At 37.0% G+C, this 23,226-nt stretch overlaps 1 protein-coding gene across 1 annotated transcript in view; it reads right to left on the bottom strand.

The window, feature by feature from the left end:
• The window catches only part of HELZ (helicase with zinc finger), a 149,579-nt gene that overhangs the window by 107,440 nt on the left and 18,913 nt on the right, over window positions 1-23,226 (bottom strand). Inside the window, 9 exon segments of the mRNA XM_038371412.2 lie at window positions 4,537-4,834; window positions 5,191-5,298; window positions 6,508-6,706; window positions 10,099-10,174; window positions 10,272-10,323; window positions 11,715-11,771; window positions 14,969-15,093; window positions 18,489-18,525; window positions 19,484-19,711. Coding sequence (XP_038227340.1) covers window positions 4,537-4,834; window positions 5,191-5,298; window positions 6,508-6,706; window positions 10,099-10,174; window positions 10,272-10,323; window positions 11,715-11,771; window positions 14,969-15,093; window positions 18,489-18,525; window positions 19,484-19,693 — 1,162 coding nt within the window. The 5' untranslated portion in view covers window positions 19,694-19,711.

Genomic DNA, 23,226 nt, shown 5'->3' on the forward strand with positions numbered 1-23,226 from the left:
CCAACTCACACACAAGAATAAGAGAATATCAAAATATAACAACTCTACAGGTAGAACATACAAATTAAACAAGCAATGGAAGGAATCTATTACTATAACTAAGAGCAATCAGAAGCATCCATAGTATCTGCATGTCCTTTTCAAATTTTAGATATAATAGCAAACACCTTTCCCCTCCAAAACCAGAGAAAATACACATGAACCTCACAAGGTAAATCACGTCAGCTAAGCTGTGGGGGAACCAGTAGGGTAGGTGATAGGGAATCTCCTAACTTGCAGTACACGAAGGCCTTTAGCATATTAAAAACTAAATCCTAGGTTAATATAAACATTAGGGTTAAACATCTGAAAAGATTCACATCGTACACACACAATTAATTCTCCAAGCATCACTTGAAAGTGTGACCACATTGATAAATGGAAGGAAATTAATGTTTCAGTCTATCCTTAGTTAGTTCTGTTATGTCTATATATTGTAGCCCAAATCATAAACATGAAGTTAAGAATTTTTCATAGACCCCTGCAATAGCCATTGACACGGCAAAAATTCAACATTGGCAACTGCTACCTGGAGGACTAAGTAGGGATTTCATGTAACAGAACTATAGTTAAGCTAAAAGCTTCAAAATGGTTTAGCATTCATGGTGAAGTAATAGCTGCCTTTTAATGCATCAACTTTGAATCGATAGTGAAATGGGTGCCCAGATATCACAGCACTGCCTGTGAAAGACTTAAGACCCTGTAACCTCAAATAAAGTATTTAATTTTATTTTCATCATTCTGTATCCTAAAGAGATGAAAAATGTGATGTCTGAGTGATAATATGAGGCCAGTTTAGCAACAGGAATCTCAGATCAACATCACTCTTCAGCCATAGGAAACAGGCCTGTCTCACTTAGTAAACTACTCTATATTTCTGAAAGTTCATCTAAGAGAGATTAGAAAGAAGATATAAATAATTCTCTTCTTCCTCTAAACTGAATGTTAGGTGCTAATGATGTATAACAGGAGAAAAAAGGCCCATGTTTGATGATTTCAGAATTAGGAATTATCTCACCATGGGTATTACATTTTCCTGTACTGATCATATCTTAAGAGTGTAACAGTACAATCAGACTGCCAGGACACTGTCCTTGTTGGCTAGGAAATTGGCCATTTGATATTGCATGCTACAGACACTTCCTGTAACTGTTCGTCTAACATAATTATTTTCTGAGTATTAACATGGAATATACATAAAGGGTTGCTTTCCTAAGAAGACTCTTGTGCATTTCCAATTCTAAGAACATTTTCACGGCATGAAAAACTAATCTTCTCTTGAAAGAGAGAGAGAGCTCCCCAAGAAAAGTGACAGACACTGCTCAACTTAAATGTCTCTTCTTAATATTATTTAAAAAGGAGGATGCTTGTCTTTCATGAGGTCATAGCTCCAATATTCTTAAAAGTTATTATTGACCTTCCCAAGTCACTGCCTAAATCTATCTATCTGTCATATATGGATTTGTACCGGCACTGTAGGCACTCACCAACAACAGGTGAAGGCCTCTTTCAGGATTGTTTGCTCGATGTTACTTCTTCCGTCAGACTGCTACATACTATAATCCAACACCCCACCACTCAAGGAAATATAAATGCAAAACACACACATGGAACAAGATATATGCCTAACATTACAATTCCTTCACTTGCTTTCAGTTGCAATCCTTACCCCTTCCATGGCCCATATGTTGTCTACATAGATTGTTAGCTCTTAAGGGAAAGACTTTGTACTTATGTTTGGTTGTAAAGAACCTAGTGCACTTTTGGGCATTAGATAAATATTAATAATAATCTGACTGATTGGAGATTTCCTTTGCTATCTCTCTGCATACAGAGATGTGACATCTCAAAAAGAGGTGCTGTAGTGAACTCAGCAGGCAGTACACTATGCAGCTGCATCTTTCCATTTTGCACTAGAGTGCCATTTATATTGCCCCTGCCCTTGATCTAGTTTTAGCAGTCAGCACTGAGAAATCCTGGCAGTTTAAACTGCAAGGACACTGACTTGTCTGAAGATTAATAGTTTTGCCTTTGCAAATAAATTATGGCTTGGCTCTCTTGGTCTTAAACAGCTCTACGGTGCAAGGACACCAGGTCTCTGCAAGTTTACTGACTTTGGAAACCTATCAGCTCTGGTTAGCTGCTCTCTTACATGGAGATCATATAATAGTTCCTGAAAAGACCACAGCCTTGCTCTTAAACACAGTATCTCATGCATTCTGAAACATACCCAATGTGGAGTTCTAGTGTAATGTGGACTCTACAACTTCCTGCTTTGGGCTATAAGTATTCAGGTAATCTGGAAAGAACAGTTCATAAACTATGGCATTTGCTATTTACACTTTCTCTTTGCTGATCTGGTAAATGTAAATCTGTTCTATGTAAACAAAGGATAGGAATAGCAAAAAGCAACACCTGCAACTCTAGCCAACCCACATACTGTATGTATTAGTGTATAGCAATGACACCTATAATTATTTCTGCTAATAAAAAGGTCTTAAAAGTCTATATCACTAAAAAACAAGGAAATATGAATTTCCTGGACCACTTAAAGATGTAGGAATAGATCTGGAGATGCTAGAAATAGGAAAGAGTCTCTGCAACACATCTCTGAAAGGTAGAAAGAAATTAATAACAATAGCCTGCAGAAGTATGACCTCTGCCAAAAATTAAATCAATGTTCCTTCAAATCTTTGTGAGTTGAACTCTTCCTGGGATTCCCTGATGACTACAATAGACAGACTAGAGAAGCAGTCTTCTTGAAGAGATAAAATACGCTTCATTGCCCAGTATTCTGGTCATCTCCCAGACAGTCGTACTCTATTTCCGTCAGAATCAGTCAATCTGTTTCTGCGCCTCCTAAGCAGTTTTGCCAATTTTGGTCTGGGTCTCATCAATTTCCTAAGATTTACAATTAACAGGAGTACAATTGGTTGTATTTTCCTACAGCCTTTAGGAGGAGATTATGCTAAATGTTTCTGAGTTCTGACCTCCTGTTGGGATAAATGAATTTGCACAAATATTTCCAAAACAAGAAACAGTGCTCAGCTCTTGGCTTCTCAATATTGTAAGTCTTCTTGACAAATCAAATTCTCATTCACTGCCAAGCAAAGTATTTCTAATGTTCTTCGGACTAAACCAAACTGTTTCTGAGCGGGGAGGAAAAAAGCGTTGATTCCTCTTTGCCTCAAAAGACAATTCTTTGTCACATAAAAAAATTAAAATTCTTCATAGAGCATGTTTTGAAGGTGAACCTAATCAGCATCAGTCAGTGCAAAAAAAAAGCATTAACAGGACCACAAGCATTTCAGAACAGCCTACGCAAAACACAAACACTAACTAGAAACTGTGACAAATGACTCCAAACTGTGAAGAAAGAATGGCTTTCGTGTGCTAATCTGGAAATTCTTTTGCAAAAGGGAAAGTTATTCAGAAAAGAAGCAGCAACAAATTGGTTTTATTTATTCAAAAACAATGAGAAATGATACTAGTAAAGCAGAACTGAATATCAGCCATTATTCACGTCTATCTGACTCTAGCACTCAGTTGCTTTAAAATGTCCCAACCAAAAGAGTTGTAATCACCCCTCTTGGGAAACTGTGTCAAAATCTATTAAATCTCTCTTTCTCGGGAAAAACCTCAATTTTCCTTCCCTTACTTTCATCTCATTAATCCTGGTTATTCTTATTGCAACACAGTAAAAATGCTGCTTAGGCCCGTTAGTCTTCTCATCTCTCCAGTCTTCATAGAGACACAGATGACTACCAGGCCTCACCCTACCTTCTTTGCTTGTTGCCAAGCAACACACATTTAGCTCTTTTAATCTTTCCCCATAAATCAATCACTCCTGCTTCCTGATCATCTTTCCCCTTCTTCTCTCAATTTGTAGATATCTTTCTGACAATGAGGTGCCTAGAACCCAAAGTCCTGATTTCCTGTTTGTAACTGACAGGAACAGATCAATGCAGTAAACAGAACACAACGACCATGGCAACATTTAGTTCAAATTTAACTTGAACACATAAAGACAATCATGTTTTCTGCCCAGTGCAAGTAGAGACAATATTGCTTTCCAACAATTTCTCGCATTTCTGTATCAGGACTTAGGACCAGACGTTCCCCTGTAAATTGGCAAGGCAACTTTAACTACAATGACACTATGGCAATTTACACCTGCTGAAGATCTGGCCCAAAATCTACATTTGTAGACGTGTAAGACATTATATATTATATCATGAAGGACATTCGTTATCCACTAACATAAATGTTCTGCACAGAGATGAGAAAAGGAAAAAATAATAGTCTGATAAATTATCTTGTATTTATAGTAAACTGATCATCATATCACAGGAGAACACACATCATCAAATGCTCATCATATTGACTGATGAGCACTGCAGGACGTGTTTCTGATTTTCAAAATTACCACAAGGAGAAACATTCTTTTGGATATTTCTATCCAGTCTGTTCAGAAAAAGAAAAATAGCTGAACATTACCTTCTGTTGAAGCAGCATCAATCATTACTCGTTGCATGAGTACTGGTTCCAACCCAAAATCAAACACTACGGTTTGGCGAAATGTTCCAAAGATTTCCGTGTTAAAGGCTATACTGACTTTGTATATGTAATGATCTATTCCATTTTGGGCCATCTTTCCTCCTATCCATTCCTGACAGTTTTCTGGGACTTCTTGTGATACCTGGGTAGTGCTGTCTCCAGCAGATATTGCAACGATATTGAAATGAGGACGATGGGCATCATAAAGCAATGCCACTCGATACAGCATTCTTGCAGGCTACAGAGAAATGCAAACATTGAAGTGACAATAAAATGCTGAAAACTATTTTACGAAGTGCTTCATCTGAGGCCAGATTAGGGGACTTCATTCAGCAGGCACAGCTGAGTCTCTGCACTCTCGAGAACATAGTGTCCCCATACCTCCCAGCATCCACACCAGCAATCGCCACCCCAATGGGGAGAAATAGAGTGGAGGTTGGGCCATGCCCCTCTACTTCACTTTAAAAGAAGCATTTTGGAGCTGAAACACTAATTGCAAAAGTCTGTGGGTTTACTGGAGCAAAGAAATAAGATCCAAGTGCTGCAGCATGCTAGCTTTAATATTTATCCATTTTCAAAGAGGAAGAATCCTACCTTACAAGTGAGAGCAAATGTCCACGTTTGTTGAGACTTTTTGGTGGTGACAGTAACCGATAGTTCAGGATTATGCTCTACTCTCACTCCTTCTACACATTCACTAAGCTAGATTTAAAGAGAAAGAAACCTAGCATTAAACTTCTACAGACATTGTCAATAAAGAAGACATTCAAGCCAAGTTAACATCTTAAAACAGAAAACCTAAAATGATTGTTTCATAAGTTAAGGGTCGATTTCAGCAAAAACATCGTGCAGGATTCTAATATCAGCACCGGACAAGAACTAATTCAGATATACGCTAAATCAGAGAGGCAGACAACCATTAAGAATGTAACTCAACTACATCACGTTATGTATACAAAAAGACCCAAAACAACCATCCAGGGAGAACAAACACTACCTGATTTTCATAGGCATGGATCTCAAAAATCAGTTTAGGTCAGTGAGGTCTAAGATTTCAGTTGGAAACAAGGGTCTTATACAATAAGGCACCGAGACTGCATTTCCCAACAGACCCAATATTCTCAGTGATTTCAGTGAGAGAGTACTGGAGTACAAGGAGAGCAGAATCAGGCTTTCTGCTCATTAATCCATTTGGCAAAGTGCTCACTTTTCCCAGATTTTATCAACAATAGACTGAAAACTCCTTCGTGTCAGTCATAAGAAGAGATGGTTGACTGCTGCAAAACTAGTGCCACAAACATTCTTTGGAATTGCAAAAAGCTGTTGGGTTTGATCAGATCCATAACCCTTACTCTTCATAGTCAAATAAATTTGTTAGTCTCTAAGATGCCACAAGTACTCCTTTTCTTTTTGCTGATACAGACTAACATGGCTGTTACTCTGAAACCTTACTCTTCAGTATCCACAAACATTTGTATGACCAAATGAATGTTTGGGGAATGGCTTTTCTTCATGCAAACTCCTGCAATTGCAAGCAAAGACGGAGAGTCACGCACAAAAAGGAGTATTCACCACTGAAAATTAATGCTTCAGTTTCAAAAGTACCACCATCCGAACAAGGAGCAGGAACACCACTGCATGACTTGGTTGACCCATCCTGCACCATGAATAGTCAATATGCAAAATGAACAATTTGCCATCAATCCACAAGCTGTAGTTCACAAACTCTTTGTTGAATTCCTGAGAAGAACAACTGCATTTGTAGAAACCACTCACCGTCTATGAAAGCTTTGTAAGCAGGAAACATTTCTTGGTAATGAATAATTCGACCAGTTCTAGTGGTAAGGAATAAAAATAGGCTCATCTGATAGTTTTAAATATGAACACAAAGAAGGAGTTTGTTTTCCTTACCACTTTCTCAGGAGATAATGAATTCATCCATTTCTCAATCAAGGTTTCCATGTAACTACCCGAACATTGTTTGTTTTCCTTCTGTTGTTTTAATCTTATCAAGCGGGAAGCATATCGTTTTTGCCATTCTGTTAGCTCTTCCTGGGAATGCGCTGAAGTACACTGTGCACCGTACCTGCAGATCCCTTGCTCTAAAAATCTACACAAAACAGGAAAAACAATTATGCCTCAAACTTTTCAAAGTTCCAATTTAAAAACAAACAAACAAACAAACAATAACTGAGATTTTACTTCAAAGAGTTTTCTTTTGGCTTTTGATTCTCTCACATAAAACATAAAACGGCAGGATCAGTCAATAGAAACTGGTTTAGCTACATATACATACATGTACATACAGGATTGTTCAGCAGCAGCCTCTCTTGTAGTAATGCCCATAATGGTATATGCAGAATTTTTCCAATTCAACCATAAAGGGCCATAAATCACTTTATTACAAAACTTTTACTTTCAAATAAATATGTGCTGAACATCTAACAATGTCAATGACAAACTTTTCTCTAAAGGTCATGTTATTACTTATCAGATAAGTGCTCTTTCAGCAGAAGTTTTCTGAAGCAACACTGACATCATGTGGTTCTTTTAGTTAACTTCAGGTATATATTGTGTAAATGTTTTATAGATAGATTTAAAAAAATCTCCCAAAGGACATACAGTACTGAACACCAACCTCTTTGAAACAAGAGTCAGACCAAGCACGTGTACAACACTTTATTATGTTTGTGGATTTTTTAAAATAATGTCAAGTAATGTTCCCAGGTGATATCATTTTGCTTACACTTTAAAATTAAGAAATCCCTTTAGTATCATCTTATCACCCACACACAATTTAAGAATTCCAGTTCTCTCAGAAAATGCTATGCAGCTGTTAGTCTACACTTTGCATTCAAATAGCTATATTATTTGGAAAATATTTTTGTAGCTAGAACTTTAATATGTCAGCTATCATTATTTAAAGCTGTAAACACTTAAAAAAATTAGACAGGATGGAGGGAGAATTGGAGGATAGAATTTGATTTTTAAGGTTTGATAGTACTATGAAATCATCTGGTATATAGCATAAACAGCAGGAAAATCCTCACTTCTACATGAGAAACCTAAAATCGATTAATTAAAACACCACATGTATCAAACAGCTGACGACAGCCAACGATCCATGCCATGATCTTGTAAATGTAGAAAATGTGTAATTAACTTTATGTTGAGTTTCATATATAAGTTTACACTACAGGACGAATTTAGACATCTTCCCACATTGACGTGTTACTGAAAAAGAGGATGGATCAACTAGGTCAAAGTTGCATCACATGCTGTATCTATCACTGATAGATACAGCATATGATGATTAATGTTATCACCTTTTCGTAGTAAATATACTATGTAACAATGCAAATTAGATGGTAAATCTGGAGCTATGTGACTGAAAAAAAAACAGAAAAACCTTGAAGCAAAGTGTTTGATATACGAGCCACATTTACTTATAGTTTATTATTTGAATTAGCATCCTCCTTTCCTTTAAGAAAGGTTTAGAAAGTTTAAAATGATGCCACTGTGTTGTGAGGTTCAAAGTATAAATTTTGTATAAAAGAAAGTAAACATTTTAGATATCATTTTAAGAGAAGTGTTCTCATGTTATTTACTTAAAATATTTTCACTGAAAACAATTCTTTGTTTGGATTTAAACATTCCCCTGCAATGTTTTTAATATCATTGTACCAGTGCATGAGAATTCAAGAGTGAAACATATTAGAATAAAAAAGTTACACTGACTAGTATATTTTCACAGGCTAAACTAAATGAAAAGCTAACACAAAACAAATTTATAAAAATGTGAGTAAAATAAATTGTTTACATTTAAAACAATCTATACTATTACTAGCAATATATGTAAGAGATTCCATTTTGAATGTATAGTTTTATCAACATCCCTTAAGAAATTTCAAATTAATTCCTGACCTAATAAAAACAATAAACCACAATATACACTGCTGAATATTTGGAATGTTTACTATTATTTAGAAAATGTTAACCCTTCATATTAGAAGTGTTCTCATTTTCCAGAAAATATTTCTAGAAACAAGTACTTGGGTTCTTCCTCAGCAGCACTTAATAGGAAGATAAAAGCACTTTAAATCATTCACCATTAACCAATTTTGCACATTCTTTCATTTCTCAGTACTTCTAGCAACAATTACATTTATTTTACACATTCAATTCCTTATTGAGTATGTCTTACAATTCCTTCATTTCATTATCTAGTAGATGCCACATCTCTATTGCCATGTTTCCCCTTCAAGATAATTGTGGTTTCAAAAATTAATATTCAGTGTTCTTACTGTCTCTTTATAAATAAATCTAAATTCCACAGCCAGAATTATAATAATCACATGGATTCACTAATCAAGACCTTCTTCTCAACCCAGAATTAATAGCTCCTGTAATACAAAAGTAATCACTGGACATTCGATTATATCTTCCCCGGAACAAAATGCAGAATTGGGATTAAAAATCTGGCTCAAAATGCCACTCTTTATAAAGGTACAATATTGAGAGTTAAAAACAGAGGGCCTGATTTTTCTAAAATGCTGCTATTTCTTTCATATGGCAAAAAAAGACAATTAGCAACATTCAAATAACCAAGTCCAGGAGCAAGATGGCAAACTTCACACAGTGCTCATGTTATGTGTTATTGATTAACACAAAGAATGTCATCAAAAGGCTACCAAACATCAAGTTGTCAATCTCCCGGCATGATTACCAGCATGAAATTATAAAATGCTGACATCAATGGGAATTGCAGGTGCCCAGCACCTCTGAAAAATCAGATCCAAATAGCCTAGATTTTCACAAGCTCAACCATACCAGCTGAAAAGCAGGTCAGATTGCGACACATCCTGGGAAATTAATTTATGTATACATGACACATGCAAGGCAGAATCAAGTCACAGTGCAGGATTTCCCAGGTTAATATATCTTTTGGCACTTTTACTAATGATAAAAACTCCATGCTCTATACACAGGAAGCAGGGTTTAATCCGAATGGACTGAGAAAGAGAGACTAGGAGCTAAGAATGCCAATCTTAGCACAAGTTGTGTGATCTTGAGCAAGGCATTTTGTGTGTGTGTGTGTGTGTGTGTGTGTGTGTGTGTGTGTGTGTGTGTGTGTGTGTGTGTGTGTGTGGGTGTGTGTGTGTGGTGTGTGTGTGTGTGTGTGTGTGTGAGAGAGAGAGAGAGAGAGAGAGAGAGAGAGAGAGAGAGAGAGCGCGCTTCTCCCTCTGTAAATGGGGCTAAACATACTTAAGAGTTGGTGTTATTGACTTCATTTTACAGACAGAGAAACTGATGTGCTGAGATGTGAAGTGACTTACCCAGAGACACAGTGTGAATGGGTTCCCTGATCTAATAAGTAGGTTATATCCCTTGACCTCATAGTTTCTCCACTCATGAATTAAACAGTTATCAGCAAATAAAAGAAATGAAATTATCCCTTAAACAGAGATGCTTCTCATCACCAATAAAACTATATCACTTTACCTCTTACACAACGTGTACTCCTCACTACTTGTGACGCCCCTGGGTGGGGGGCGGAATTGCCAACCATCCTGAGATCCTGTAGAGTAATGGGGGATTCTGGTTATTTTTCCAGTTGCCAGTATTAGAATTTTTGGTAGAAACTCAAAAACATCTTTTAAGTATGTTCTACTTACCATCTTCCAAATCGTCCCCATGGTATCCTGAGGGTACTTTGCTAGCTGCTGCCTGCAATAACAAATAAAGATATGTTGGCTCATATATCAAGATTTTGACTGTAAGTTGCATTTTGCTACTGTGTTCATAAGAGATTGTATTGTAACACTCAGTACAAAAAAAATCTCAACTAGTTCAAACAACATTCTGGTCACAAACCAGGGTCTCATGTTAACATGCCAGCAATCACAGTAACTGAATGGAGGAAATCTAATGTGAACATTAAATCTACTGTACCACAGTGTACTTATCTGATGAAAGAAAAAAATGTAACTTTACTATCTAAACACTTTGGCCTCAGTTCACCACAACATCAAAGCTGTGTCCAATAGGAGCCAGTCACAGCTCGCTGATCCTCATCAATTCAGCCTTTGTGGAAGTAAGAACGGCAGGAGGCCTATTCTAACTTCTGCCACTGGTATAAGGCCCATAACGGCTCTTATGCCAGGGGAGGATTAGGCATGGTAAACCTCTGCTACACCATGTCACCTCCCGTCCACAACCACTCCTCAAACACCTGATATCCCTTTTTTTCTACCTTTTACTGGGGTAGGAGAGGCAGCTGGCGTAGAAAGTTGAAGAGGAGAGCTCTCTCTGGCTATTTTAAGATCAGTCCAAATCACTCACATGGCCTTACTGGAACGGAGTGCGTGCCTTTTTTTTTAAAAGCTATTGTTTAAAAAAGAGGGACTATTATTTTTGTGAGTGAATCACACTGCTGTTAGAGACAGAAGAATTTAACATATGACACTGGCAAATGAAGTAGTGGGCTGGTCACTGAGCAGATTGTTCCAAAGCTGAAAGCAGATGCAACAGAAAGAGTCAAAGTGCAATCATTTCAATTTGCATCCGGAGTAAGAGTGAAGTCTTACAATGTACTGACACGTCTATTTATTTTATATTTAGAGGAAAAGAAAAGCAATGATTTAAAGAACATGAACAAAGTCAAAGTCCATATAGGAAAACAGTAATTCAATCAATAAATATAATGTTTAGACTAATCCCTCCGTCCTACAGATGTTGATGGAGCATCTAGAATTTCCAAGTCACTTTAAGACTTACGTCACGTTTAAGACACAGCTAAGAGCTCTAGTGGATAATTTTCCCTGGAAAGAGGAATCACTTTCTGAGTCATAAGAAATAAATAGAGTGTATATGGATGTTCTCATTTTTCTCTGGTCAATACTGCAAGCCACAGTCAACCGATTTTCAGCATTTTTCTTATTCTTTCATCAAAAACAAAGATCCAAGACTGGTGTAAGGCTGCTTTACAGATAGTAAAGACAGGAAGGCTAGTGTAGGCTATGGTGCCCAATACACCTTGTTCAAAGAGCACAGAACGAAACACCCTGCAGCCAATTGATCAGTTTTCACCTTCTTCCCAATAACATGCTTACTCTTACCTCCGTTTCAGCAAGAAGCATTTTTAGTCTTGTCAAATCTTTAGTTACCATTCCGTTCTAGGGAGAGAGAAAATTGTTAGTGCATTCGGTACATAAATCCTCTGCTATGGTAAACACAGGCAGCGAGGAACATTTTTTTTACCCAATATTTGGGAAAGGGGATGGGCAAGAGGGGAAGACAAATGAGCTCTTGAGTTTTATTACATAATGGTAAATGATATACTGTGCAACACTGAGCAAACATTATTATGCAACAAGGAAACTTGCCCTTGATAAAAGCTAATCTCAAGTGACAAGTGTCAGGCAAAATGGGATACATGTGCAGGACAACTTGGTAAATAAACTCTAAGAAATATGGCTGTCACCCACATGAAGCATTAATAGGCTAATCATTCACAAGACAGTATCATTCAGACCAAATACCCTAGAGGCACTGTGACACACTGGAAAATGATTCAAGAGACCCGGATTCTATTCCCAGCATGGCCACTGGCCTGGTGGGTGGCCTTGGGCAAGTCATTTCACTTCTCTGTGCCTCAGTTTCCCCATCTCTAAAATGGGGATGATGATACTGACCTCCTTTGTAAAGAACTTTCAAGTTCTATATAAAGGCTAGGTATTATTACTATTATTATTGTTGTTATTAGAATATTTACTCCAGCTCAGAAGGAGTCAATATTAGAAATTCACACTGCTGTATCCATGATCTAGTCACTTCTCCTCAAGAAGCTATTCTGCAAATTGATTCCTTTTACAGTCTAACAACTCTTTCCATTCTGGAGTATGTTCCCTTTAACTCTTCTGTAGCAACTTTCACTACAAAGTAAGTGTTTCCCTTACTTCAGATAAATTCATTTTAAAGGATTTTACTTGTGATTCCCTTGAATGTGAAGTTATTTTTTAGTTAGAAGGCTATCTCATACACATGGAAGGCACAATCCTGAACACAGGAGTTCTGATTCAGGTCTGTGGTTTCATTTAACTGACCACTTGCTGCATTTATTAATTAAGTGCCACTGAGTTTGTTAGATAGCAAATTGTTATAATCATCCTCTACTTTCCACCTGTACTACAGAGCAGCAGAAATAAACTCAAATATCTTTACTGCCAATCTGTACATTTGATAATCCTCATACACAGAGCTTTATTTGAAATGCTATTCCATTTCTTTCCAAAAGCAGATTTCACAAATCTAACTTGTAGGGCTCTTATACAGAGCATAAAGAATTTAAGTTACTGAGAAACATTCCCTTATACTACTGTGGGGGAAGCTGGATGCATTCCAGTTTCTGCAAGTAAAAATACTCCAAACTTTATTCATTGAATTACTCCACACAGATACTGGTAGAAGTCAGTAAACCATGTTCTGGCTTTACTACTCCTATTGAAAACAACCACGAATGATGATCTTTGATCTGTCATGAGATCATAAGTTTCAGTTTGAGTGTAGGGGCTTCACTTGGAAAGACCAAGGCTATGTGTCAACCCATCATAACTGTAGAATAACAGTCCGAAATGCACTGCCTAGGTAATGGAGTATTTGGCTATTTACATTACTTTTTCTGAAGGCAAACTACTACTAAAAAACATGAAACATGTATATCAATCCTTTTCATTCTTTTTGTTTATCTTCATAACCATATGAGATAAGCTTCCGATAAATAAAAGAAACATTATTAGTCAGAGAGTGCATTATTGTAAAAAGAGAATATATCTGAGGAAATTTGTTTTACCATCAGGAGGAGTGTATTACACCAACATAATGTATTCCTCTGCCGTTACAATATTTATGTTCAAATTTAGATTTCTTCAAAACTAACCAATAATCCACATGCAGTAGGATACGCAGGATGCATATTTGTTCCTTACACAGCAACCCAATCTTAGATGTTATAAGGGGGTATAACAGGAAGAAGAATGTTTAGCGTCAGTGTCGCGCTACATGTCCACCAAGCCCAAGGCTTGTTAAAGATGCCAGGATTCAACAATGGAAACACTCCAATCAAGGGACAGCAGCCCCAATGTTTGACGGGTGCTACAGTGATCAACCAGAATAGGGAAAACAAGAGCCCCTTCCCAGATGAAAGTGAAAGGAGATTTGTATCACCAAACAGTTCTACCAAATATTTTAATCATCAAGTAGGCTTTAGATTTTATACTCTTCAGAGCAAAGGCCCAACAATTACTTGACACAGCTCACATATTGTACAGCAACAAGTGGGCTTATGGTATTTTTTATATATTAGTATTAATGCTGCATGTTTAAGCTCTTAACTCATTCAATAATTATAGGAACAGACTTAAAATGATAAATTTATTAAAATTAGAAAATTGCTTTCACAGAAAGTTTTTTTGCTTTTTCTTGCTAAGGGTTCAGGGTTCTGGGTTTCTCCTCAAGGAGCTTTTGAAGTCATTAACACCTCTGAGAGCAGAGCAGAGCTTTCCTTACGCTACCTTCGATGTTAGTGTTACCATCAGCTCATACAGGAGAAACTTGGAGCGCAGATACTGAAACTGTGTGAAACTGAAACTGTGGAAAAACTGAATGCAGACAGTAAATGAGAACCTAATCCTGTGAAGGCTGATGTACGTCTTAACTTTACATGTGACTGGAGTCAGGGGACTACTCATGTGCATGAGGTAACGCACTTGTGTAAGTGCTCTGCTGGATCAGGGCCTAAAAGAGGAATCTTGAATTCAGGTCCCAGCAAGTGAGGCAAACAATTTTATTTTAGAATCAAGTATTTGGATTATTTTCTGTCTCGAACAGCTGTGACAATTTGAGTCATCTTTAAAAAATATAATCACATCAATGTGCTTTCTGCTCTAAAAGCTGAACTTAGTCAACTGAACCACAAACAAAAAGGTCTCAGGTGGATGGTTAAAATACAGGCAAAAAGGATGGAAATGTATGCTCTGCTCTATTAAACTGCACATGTATAAAAATTCCATTCCATTCCATGGGGATTAGATGCAGACAACTCATTTGAACATTCTATGAATTTGTAACAAAACTAGAAATCCGCAAAAAAGCGTACTGGCTCAGAAACATTGGTTACGCAACAACCTGGGCTCTTGCTTACATATGAGCACCTGAATATTTTAATATACATTCATCCCTGGATTTTCCATATGAACTATTTTATTGTTATCTATTGGTCAAAGAGACATTCCAAGGTTTGCTACTAAATGACCAAAAAAATTCAAAAGTAATTTAGTTTTCAAGTTATGTAAATTAAATCAGATCCACTTACCAAAGATTCGCCCATCAGTGATTTGGAAAGAACGTTAGACACAATTTGCAGCTTCCCTTTAAGATGCATGCAGCAAAGCACTGCATGGAAAGAGCCATCTCCCTTAGCCAGTCCCTCTCCCAGCACTGCAACACAAAGCACCAACTTTTAGCCCCACCAAAAGACAGTAAAAGTTTAACTAAACCCAACTCAGTTTTCCTTTCACCTTTAAAGCTAAAATGTCATCTGAGACCTAGGTTCAAACTTTCCCTTCCTGAATTGGCAAGGCTTGGACCGGCTTTGCCCTCATGCCTCCTGTCATTTAACAGTAACATCTCCCACCAATTAAGAAATTATGTAGAGGGGCTCAAAGGAGATGCAAGCCCATCATACTTTAGCCAGAAGGGTGGTGACAGCACCCTTGAAGTTAGGGCACAGTTACTTCAGCTCTTTGACAAGGATACAAAGGATCTCCCTCATCCCTCCAAGAGTCAAAACTGCAACAAACCCGTTTTGGTGATAAAACATGCTCCTGAGGATCCATTCATGCTAGCAAAAAGCATACTTTATAGTTTGCAAATTTACCAAACCTCTTCACTGGTCAATTGCTCTAAAAAAATTAATATTCTTGCTACTTTAAAAAGAAATAGTCCAGGTGACTTGGTATTCACTCGTGCTGCAATAGGAATGATTGTTTTAATTCTGATATTTAAAAGCTTCATGTAAACAGTAAACTTTGTACCAGTAAACTCTGGGATCAGCTAGCTAGCCAAACAGATACCTTCCTTGACATTTGCAAGAGTAAAAGCATTTATTTCATGATATAGAAATGTTCCAGCCCAGTAGTAATAACACTTAATTATATGCATTACCTGTCCAGAAAGAAAATATCCTTTTAAAGAGACAAACGTTACATAAAGCTATGCATGCAAATTGTAATAATGTAGGAAGGCTGTTTGTTAAAGTTACAGTCAAAAATATACATTGTTGTTATTGCAGTCAATGTCACCATTTCTGTTTCTACTGCCAATCACCAGTTATTCAGTTCTTATATGTGTGTTTCTCCCATTAATGCTAATGGGAAGTTTACAGGCACAAGGACTGCAGAATTAGATTATCAAAAAACAAATCAATTCTCCCACTTAATAGGTGTACATGTCATTAAGGGGAATTATGTGAACACATCAAGGAAAAAAGAAAAGGAGTACTTGTGGCACCTTAGACTAACAAATTTGTTAGTCTCTAAGGTGCCACAAGTACTCCTTTTCTTTTTGCGAATACAGACTAACACGGCTGCTACTCTGAAACCTGACATCAAGGAAAGAATAGTCCCAAAAGAACATCTCTATCAAAAATGACAGGACATGCTTTCAACTATATAATGGCAACCAAACCCTGATTTTAAGATGCCTAAAACATAATTCTCTGAATTCAAATCACACAGCGGCTGCTGACAACAATTTCAGAACAGAGACTTACTTCCCAAACCAGAAGGAAAAACAAAGCTACAGAAACTCAGTTTTAAGATGTATGACAGTTAATAATTAGGATAACATACCTCAAACTTTAGATACTCAATTAAGATATTTTGTATATTTAATTGCATGGAGTTATTTAGCTAAAGCATTCTGTTGCAGTAGGCCATCAGTTTATAACTTTTCATTTTTAACAAAATTCTTTGAATATTTATGGAATAATTTAAGAGATTCACTCTTACAGTAAGCCCTTGTGTTTCTATCAGTAAATACAACTGTTTGTAGAGAATACATACTTCTAGTGTGAATGCTAGAGCATGCATTTCATTCCTTTTAAATCAAAATGAAGTCATTGGTGTCTGCAATATGTCAAGTCTTGTAAAAAGTCATAACTGCAGATTGAATAAAGCTTTTTCTGTCAAAAAGGTTTGTGCATGCTTCAATGGATACCGTTATAGCAGACAGGCCTAAATCTTGATACACGTATGGAATTTTTATTTTAAAATGTCCTTTCAATAGTAATAAAAAACTTAGACCCACTGAGACAACCTCTGCAGCTGTTTTGAAATGCTAGCTGCTGGGAGAAGATCAATTAGAAGTACAGAGTAGGGCAAGACAATCAAATCTGTTTATATATATTATAAAAATCATTTTGGTATAAAAACCTGTTCTTAAAATTACATATTTTAGACCTGGAGGAAAAAATGATTTGTACGTGCAATATGCTAGTCCAGACTTCCATCTAGAATAGCCCTTTAAGTGATCTGATTTTAAAGACTTATCATGTCAGAACACTGTTTAATTTTTTCTCCCTACCATGCATTTCAAAAGAGATCTATTTAAATTAAAAATGTGTGTTAATCTGCTCTACTGTTGCATTTTTTTTTTTTAGCAATTCTTAACTATACAGCTCCTTTGAAATATTCAGGTATCTGCTATACATGCTGAGAAGAAACAAAGATAGTCACAAAGTGTAAGTGTAAGTTACAAAGCTGTCTCAAGGATAAATCCTACCCTTACTACAATCAACGGCAAATCTTCCATTTGACTTCAACATGACCCAGATTTGATCCTCAGAGTATTAGTCAATGAAAATACAATTAATTTAACGGCATTTTCTCTTCTCCCTCCTCTAGCCATTATTCATCCTTCCATACAGCTCTTCTTGGCTCTTTATTTACTGTCAGGAAGGACAACTGTGCAGGCCAGTTCAGAACAATGCATCTCTGGCTCTAGCAGCAGATACAATAGGTGGATTTTAAATATAGCAGACTGTTTTAAGGACAGCATTGCATATGATGAATACATAGAAAATACTCAGGAGTGATAAAGTCAATCATCCCATCAAGCGAATACATCTATAGTACAAGTAATCACACAGTCCCCATTTAACAATTGCTTTCAAACTCAATCAGGGCTTGGGGGAAATCTTAATTACAATTCAAAATTAGTTAAAGAATCAGAGCACCAAAAGGTGGGACCTACCCACAGTACAATTTATTTCCCAAGAGTATGCTAATAAAGCCTGATTTCCTGCCCAGTGAAATCAATGAAAATAATCTGATTGATTTGGGTGTTGGATCAGGTCCATAATAAAAGAACAGAACTTTAGCACGGATGGTTAATTCCTCTGTAAGACTCCAATTCAATAACGCACTTGAATACATATTTAACTTTAAGTATGGGCTTTACTACACATGTGCTTAAGTGCTTTGCTGAATAGAGATGAATTTAAGCATTAAGTCAAGCACATGCTTTGCTGAATCATGGCCTAAATGCAGATAAAACATTTATTCTTGCTTCTGGGAAGGCAGGCAAAATTGCCAGCTTCTTCTTGGTCATCAGAGGGATTCACGGTCCATTGGTCAGCTGCCACCCTCCACAGCAGAGGTGGCTGTATTTCAGTGGGGTTGCACTTACATTATAAACCAAAGCAATAATTTGGGTAGGACAATTTTATGACATTAAAAAAGCAAATATTTTTATATTCGTTTTGGAATGTTCTGTAATCCAGAGAATTTATTACATGTTGTTAGAAATCACAATAGATAAATAAATCAGCATACCATGCCTACAGTCTTCATCTGCTTGTCCATAGTTTTTCTGTGGGGGGGAAAAAAAGGTTTAAAAACAATATTATTCCAATTAGGATAACGACTTCCTGCTCCAATCAACAGCTCCCTCTGAAACGTCAAATAACCCATTTTCTCTTTCACATTCTATTTTTCAAGGTAGAAAATGTGATATAGTTGAAGGGGCATTAGTTCAACTTGAACTTCAGACACGGGTCCAATACCTTTAAAATGTTGTCTTTTTCCAGGATTCTAACCAAATGGATGTTTTAAGAGAAGAGGTGTCTGTGTGAAGCCACAACATCCGGAGGGAAATACAAAACTATCATTTCCCATGTTTGCTTAAATTTCAGACTGTTGCCTGTGCATTGTACAGTTTACTTAATCTTGCACTAATATGGTGCGGTTGGAACCTGCAGGGTACATACTGTACTCGAAAAATCACAGTTTGTACATGTTCAGTAGAGACTTGCTAGAGCTTTGCAGCTAAATTCCCTGAAGATCCCATTCAGATGGGCAACCTTAATTCTGGCACTTCCTAACTTTTGAGTGCTTGACTTTGCAACCTTATTAATTGTCTTTTCACATAGTTTTTATGTTAATTTAATATATATATATATATATATATATATATATATATATATATATATATATATATATATATATATATAATGTAGTACATTATTAGTGAATATCTCTGTCGCTGGAATAAGTTTCACCAAAGTTAAAATACGTTTCTACTGTTTCTTTAATCAATCATTTATTCAGATCCAAACTACACTTGAGTCCCAATCCTGCAAGCTACTACACACAGGGAAACAGACCCCTGCAAAACTAAAGCCTTACATCTGCTTTTGCAAGGAGGAGTTTTATGTCCAAGCAACATGACAATGATAATAAGGTTCTGATTTCTAATTAAACATTGAAAGATTAAAGGCATTTGATTCTTCTTCCCAGGTCACCTGATACTATTAAAGAGTCGCACTCACAAGTTGTAAAAAAGAAGCAATTCTATAGAGAAGACTCTCAATTTTTATGCGGTCGATTTCAGCCTGGCATGCTTCCGGGAAGTGAGCTGGGGGGTACTGGCTGAGGGAAAGGAGTGCCTCCGTGCAGTGCTTCACAGCCACTTCATAATCCTGCTGTTTAAGTGATTCACATGCTTGTTCACATGACTTCTCTGGTCTTCTGTCTGCCATGACTCAGGGACAGAAATCCTAAAGAGGGGGCAAGGGGATGATAAATGTTGGTTAGCTTTATACTGGTGATCAGATCTTTGCAAGCCTCCTTCTGTTCTCACTTTCAAGGCACCATAATCTCACCCCATCTACCCAGCTCCACTCATGTTTCCTACCTCACCCCCTCCTACTCCCTAAACTCTTCCTAATTATTTCTTCATACTGTTCCTTTCATCACCTCCCCTCTTGCTCTTAGTTTTGGCCAGGATTCATCAGGGTACATAAGCACATGCTGAACTTTAAGCCTGAGAGTAATCCCACTGGTTTCAAATTAGGCATGTGCCTAAGTACCTTACTGAATGCTTACTCACCCAATACTCTGTGCCTTCATTAATGACACTCTCTATCCTTTGAGAGGTTTCAGAGTAGCAGCCGTGTTAGTCTGTATTCACAAAAAGAAAAGGAGTACTTGTGGCACCTTAGAGACTAACAAATTTATTTGAGCATAAGCTTTCGTGAGCTACATGCTCACGAAATCGAATGCATCCGATGAAGTTCACGAAAGCTTATGCTCAAATAAATTTGTTAGTCTCTAAGGTGCCACAAGTACTCCTTTTCTTTTGTCCTTTGAGAATATCCTACTTCCTAGTCACCAAGTGTCCTTTCTCTCAACTTTCAATGCTCTCCTCCAAGCCACCCCTCTCTCCAGGAGCACTTTTGCTCTTAAAGTATGTGGTCTTAGGCTGGTGGGTGAGAGTAAGTAAGGAAGAATTTTAAGTGGCTTTGCTGTTCATTTCCAGTCTCTCTCATGTTCTATTCATATTGATGTCAGATAGAGCCCAGAGGTCCCAAATAGGTCAGGTATCATTATGCTTGCTGCCATCTTGATTTTTTGGGACTTTTGAGTTTTGTTTTTTAAAGTGTAGTCTTTTAGAAAAGAAAGCATAATGAGGAGGGGTGGGGGCTAGCTGGATGCCACTGAAACTCACTTTCAATGATTTAAGGATTTTTTTTCTTTGAGATAAAGTTTATATCCAAGGTGGTCAGGATTATCTGCCAAAAATATACCTGATCAGCAAAGCACAAAACCTTTCAATAACTCCCCTCTACAATATCATCCCTCCCATGATCAAACATTTAAATATATTTCACAAGTTCAGGACAGCTATTTTAGTTTAAAATGGACTTGACAAGAATTTGTTTTGATAGCTGAAGCAGGAAATGATGCAGTTTCTCATTTTCTTTTTAGCAAGCAGATCACCTTTGGCAAAGTTTCCTAAAATAAATTATCTCATATTGTTGGGACTATTTATAGCTCTTATAGATATAAAATCAGTTTTTGTGATATTTTAAAATAATTTCCATCTCTAGGACATCTAAAAAAATTCACTTTCAGAAATCCCCATTATGTTCGATCTTTCTAGGTCTTTATCAATGTAAGGTGCCTGAATTCCACCAAGTCTAAAACTCAAATAGATAAGAGCATGCCTTTCCCATTGAAGTAATCCACTGTGCCTTTTCACCCATTACCACATGCTCTTTCACAGCCAATGCTTAAGCCATACAACTGTAAAGAAGAAATGTTCAATGTTTTACAGCAGCATGGTGTAATCCTCCGTCTTGTATCACTCAATTTAATTTTCAGAATCACAAGGCAAATAAATGTACGAACAATGTTTAAAGATTTGTCAGAACAATTTTGACTGAATCCATCTTGTGTTGACATGTTAGAGATGGCTGTGTGTGTAATACATATGTCACAAAGATAGAGAAAGGTAATTTTGTGTTTTCTGCCTTTATCCCGATGAAAGACTATAACTTTACCTTCTGACTTAACAGTGATCTTTCCAATTCTACTCTCACTCACCCACCTAGAGCTTTAACTTTTGCTGATGGGAGTAAAATATCATTCATGTTTTCATTATCATTGTCATGGTAAGGACAAGCAATAGATTTTGTGCACTTAAGCACGAGTAACCTTATTCACCTGAGTAATTCCACTGATGTCAAAGTTACCCAGATGTTTGCAGGACTGAGTCTTCAACAAGTATAACAAGGAGTCCAGTGGCACCTTAAAGACTGTGGCTACAAACTAACATGGCTACCCCTCTGATATTCAGCAAGTATACATTTTCATTACTATTTTGGAAGGCGGCCTTGCAGTTTTAAAGAAGTCAGTAACTATGATTAAAAAAATCATTTGAACCTTCTTTAAAACTTAAAAGTAATTGAGGAACATATGCAAGTATCCAAGTTTGACTATCCTAACACACTATTCCTGCCATTCAAGTGGCCACTTATGTCACATACTACTGTTTCCACTCCCTGACTGGATAACTTACAAACTCAAAGAGCTTTCAAGATGGCTACATATATACTTCCAGCCTGGCAATTCATATCCCAGTATTCAGAAAGGATGAAACCCCAGCCCCCTGAAGCCAGTAGGAGTTTTGCCATTTACTTCACTCCAGGTTATCAACTCAAATGTTTTCTTTCCACAAACATTCTCACAAGCCAAATTTTGCATAAGTTCACAAAATCTAAGCAGATTCACAGATTTTGTTCACATGAAAGTTTGCAAGTGCTTTTGTACAGTGCACACCCAGTTCTCATGTGTCCATAATGTAAAAGGAATGAAAATTGTTTCCACACTTGATTGGTTGATTCCACCAGCAATCACTGGCTTTCAATATATATATATATATATATATATATATATATATATATATATATATATATATATACACACACACACACACACACACACACATTTAGTTTCCAGTATTTAGCTCCAAGCTGTGGAACCAATTAGCAGATGGAATAGAAAATTAGATCTACCATAGCCTGCAATGTTCAATTCACTCATGTTTTTGTCCATAGTAAATTTCACAGCCCTGAGAGATGCTCCAGTATTAGGAACAAGTAATTCCTTGGAGGAACCACAAATGAAGGAATGGGATTGGCAGATTGGTTCTCTGAAAGACTCAAAAATTTAAATTACATTATCCCACTCCAGGGCTGCAAAAAGAGGATTTCACTTCCTCCATGGCACTTTTGATTTCCTAATTCCTGCCCCACCACCATCATATAAACAAAACTCCTTGGACCATTGTCTCATTAAAGCTCTTTATTGTTTGATGTGTTTATCTCAGCAGCCTAAGAGAGCTGTATATGCTCCAGACCTTACTTTAAACTGCCCTAGGGCAGGAGGCGGTAATATACTTATAACTGATAGGTATATCGTTTCTTCAGAAGGTAGGTTGTTTAACCCTTCTCCCGCAACCTGTTACAACACAGAACAGTTGTTCCAGCTTTGACATAATTTTACTCCCAGGGACCACAATGGTCACTGAGCAGCCATGCATCAAGGTTAAAAATATCTTGGAAATTAAGCTCACCACCTACCAACTGGCTCTGCCACTTTTCACAAGTTAGCACCTTGTAAAAGAAAAAAATATTGTATTTATAAATTGTCTTCTACTGGACGGCTGAATTCTTGTTTAATCAGCTGGCCTGAAAAGGAGCCAAGTTCCACACCCTGAGCAGTGGCCTTT

This window comes from Dermochelys coriacea, chromosome 14 (genome assembly GCF_009764565.3).
Source record: "Dermochelys coriacea isolate rDerCor1 chromosome 14, rDerCor1.pri.v4, whole genome shotgun sequence".
Classification (NCBI taxonomy): domain Eukaryota; kingdom Metazoa; phylum Chordata; order Testudines; family Dermochelyidae; genus Dermochelys; species Dermochelys coriacea.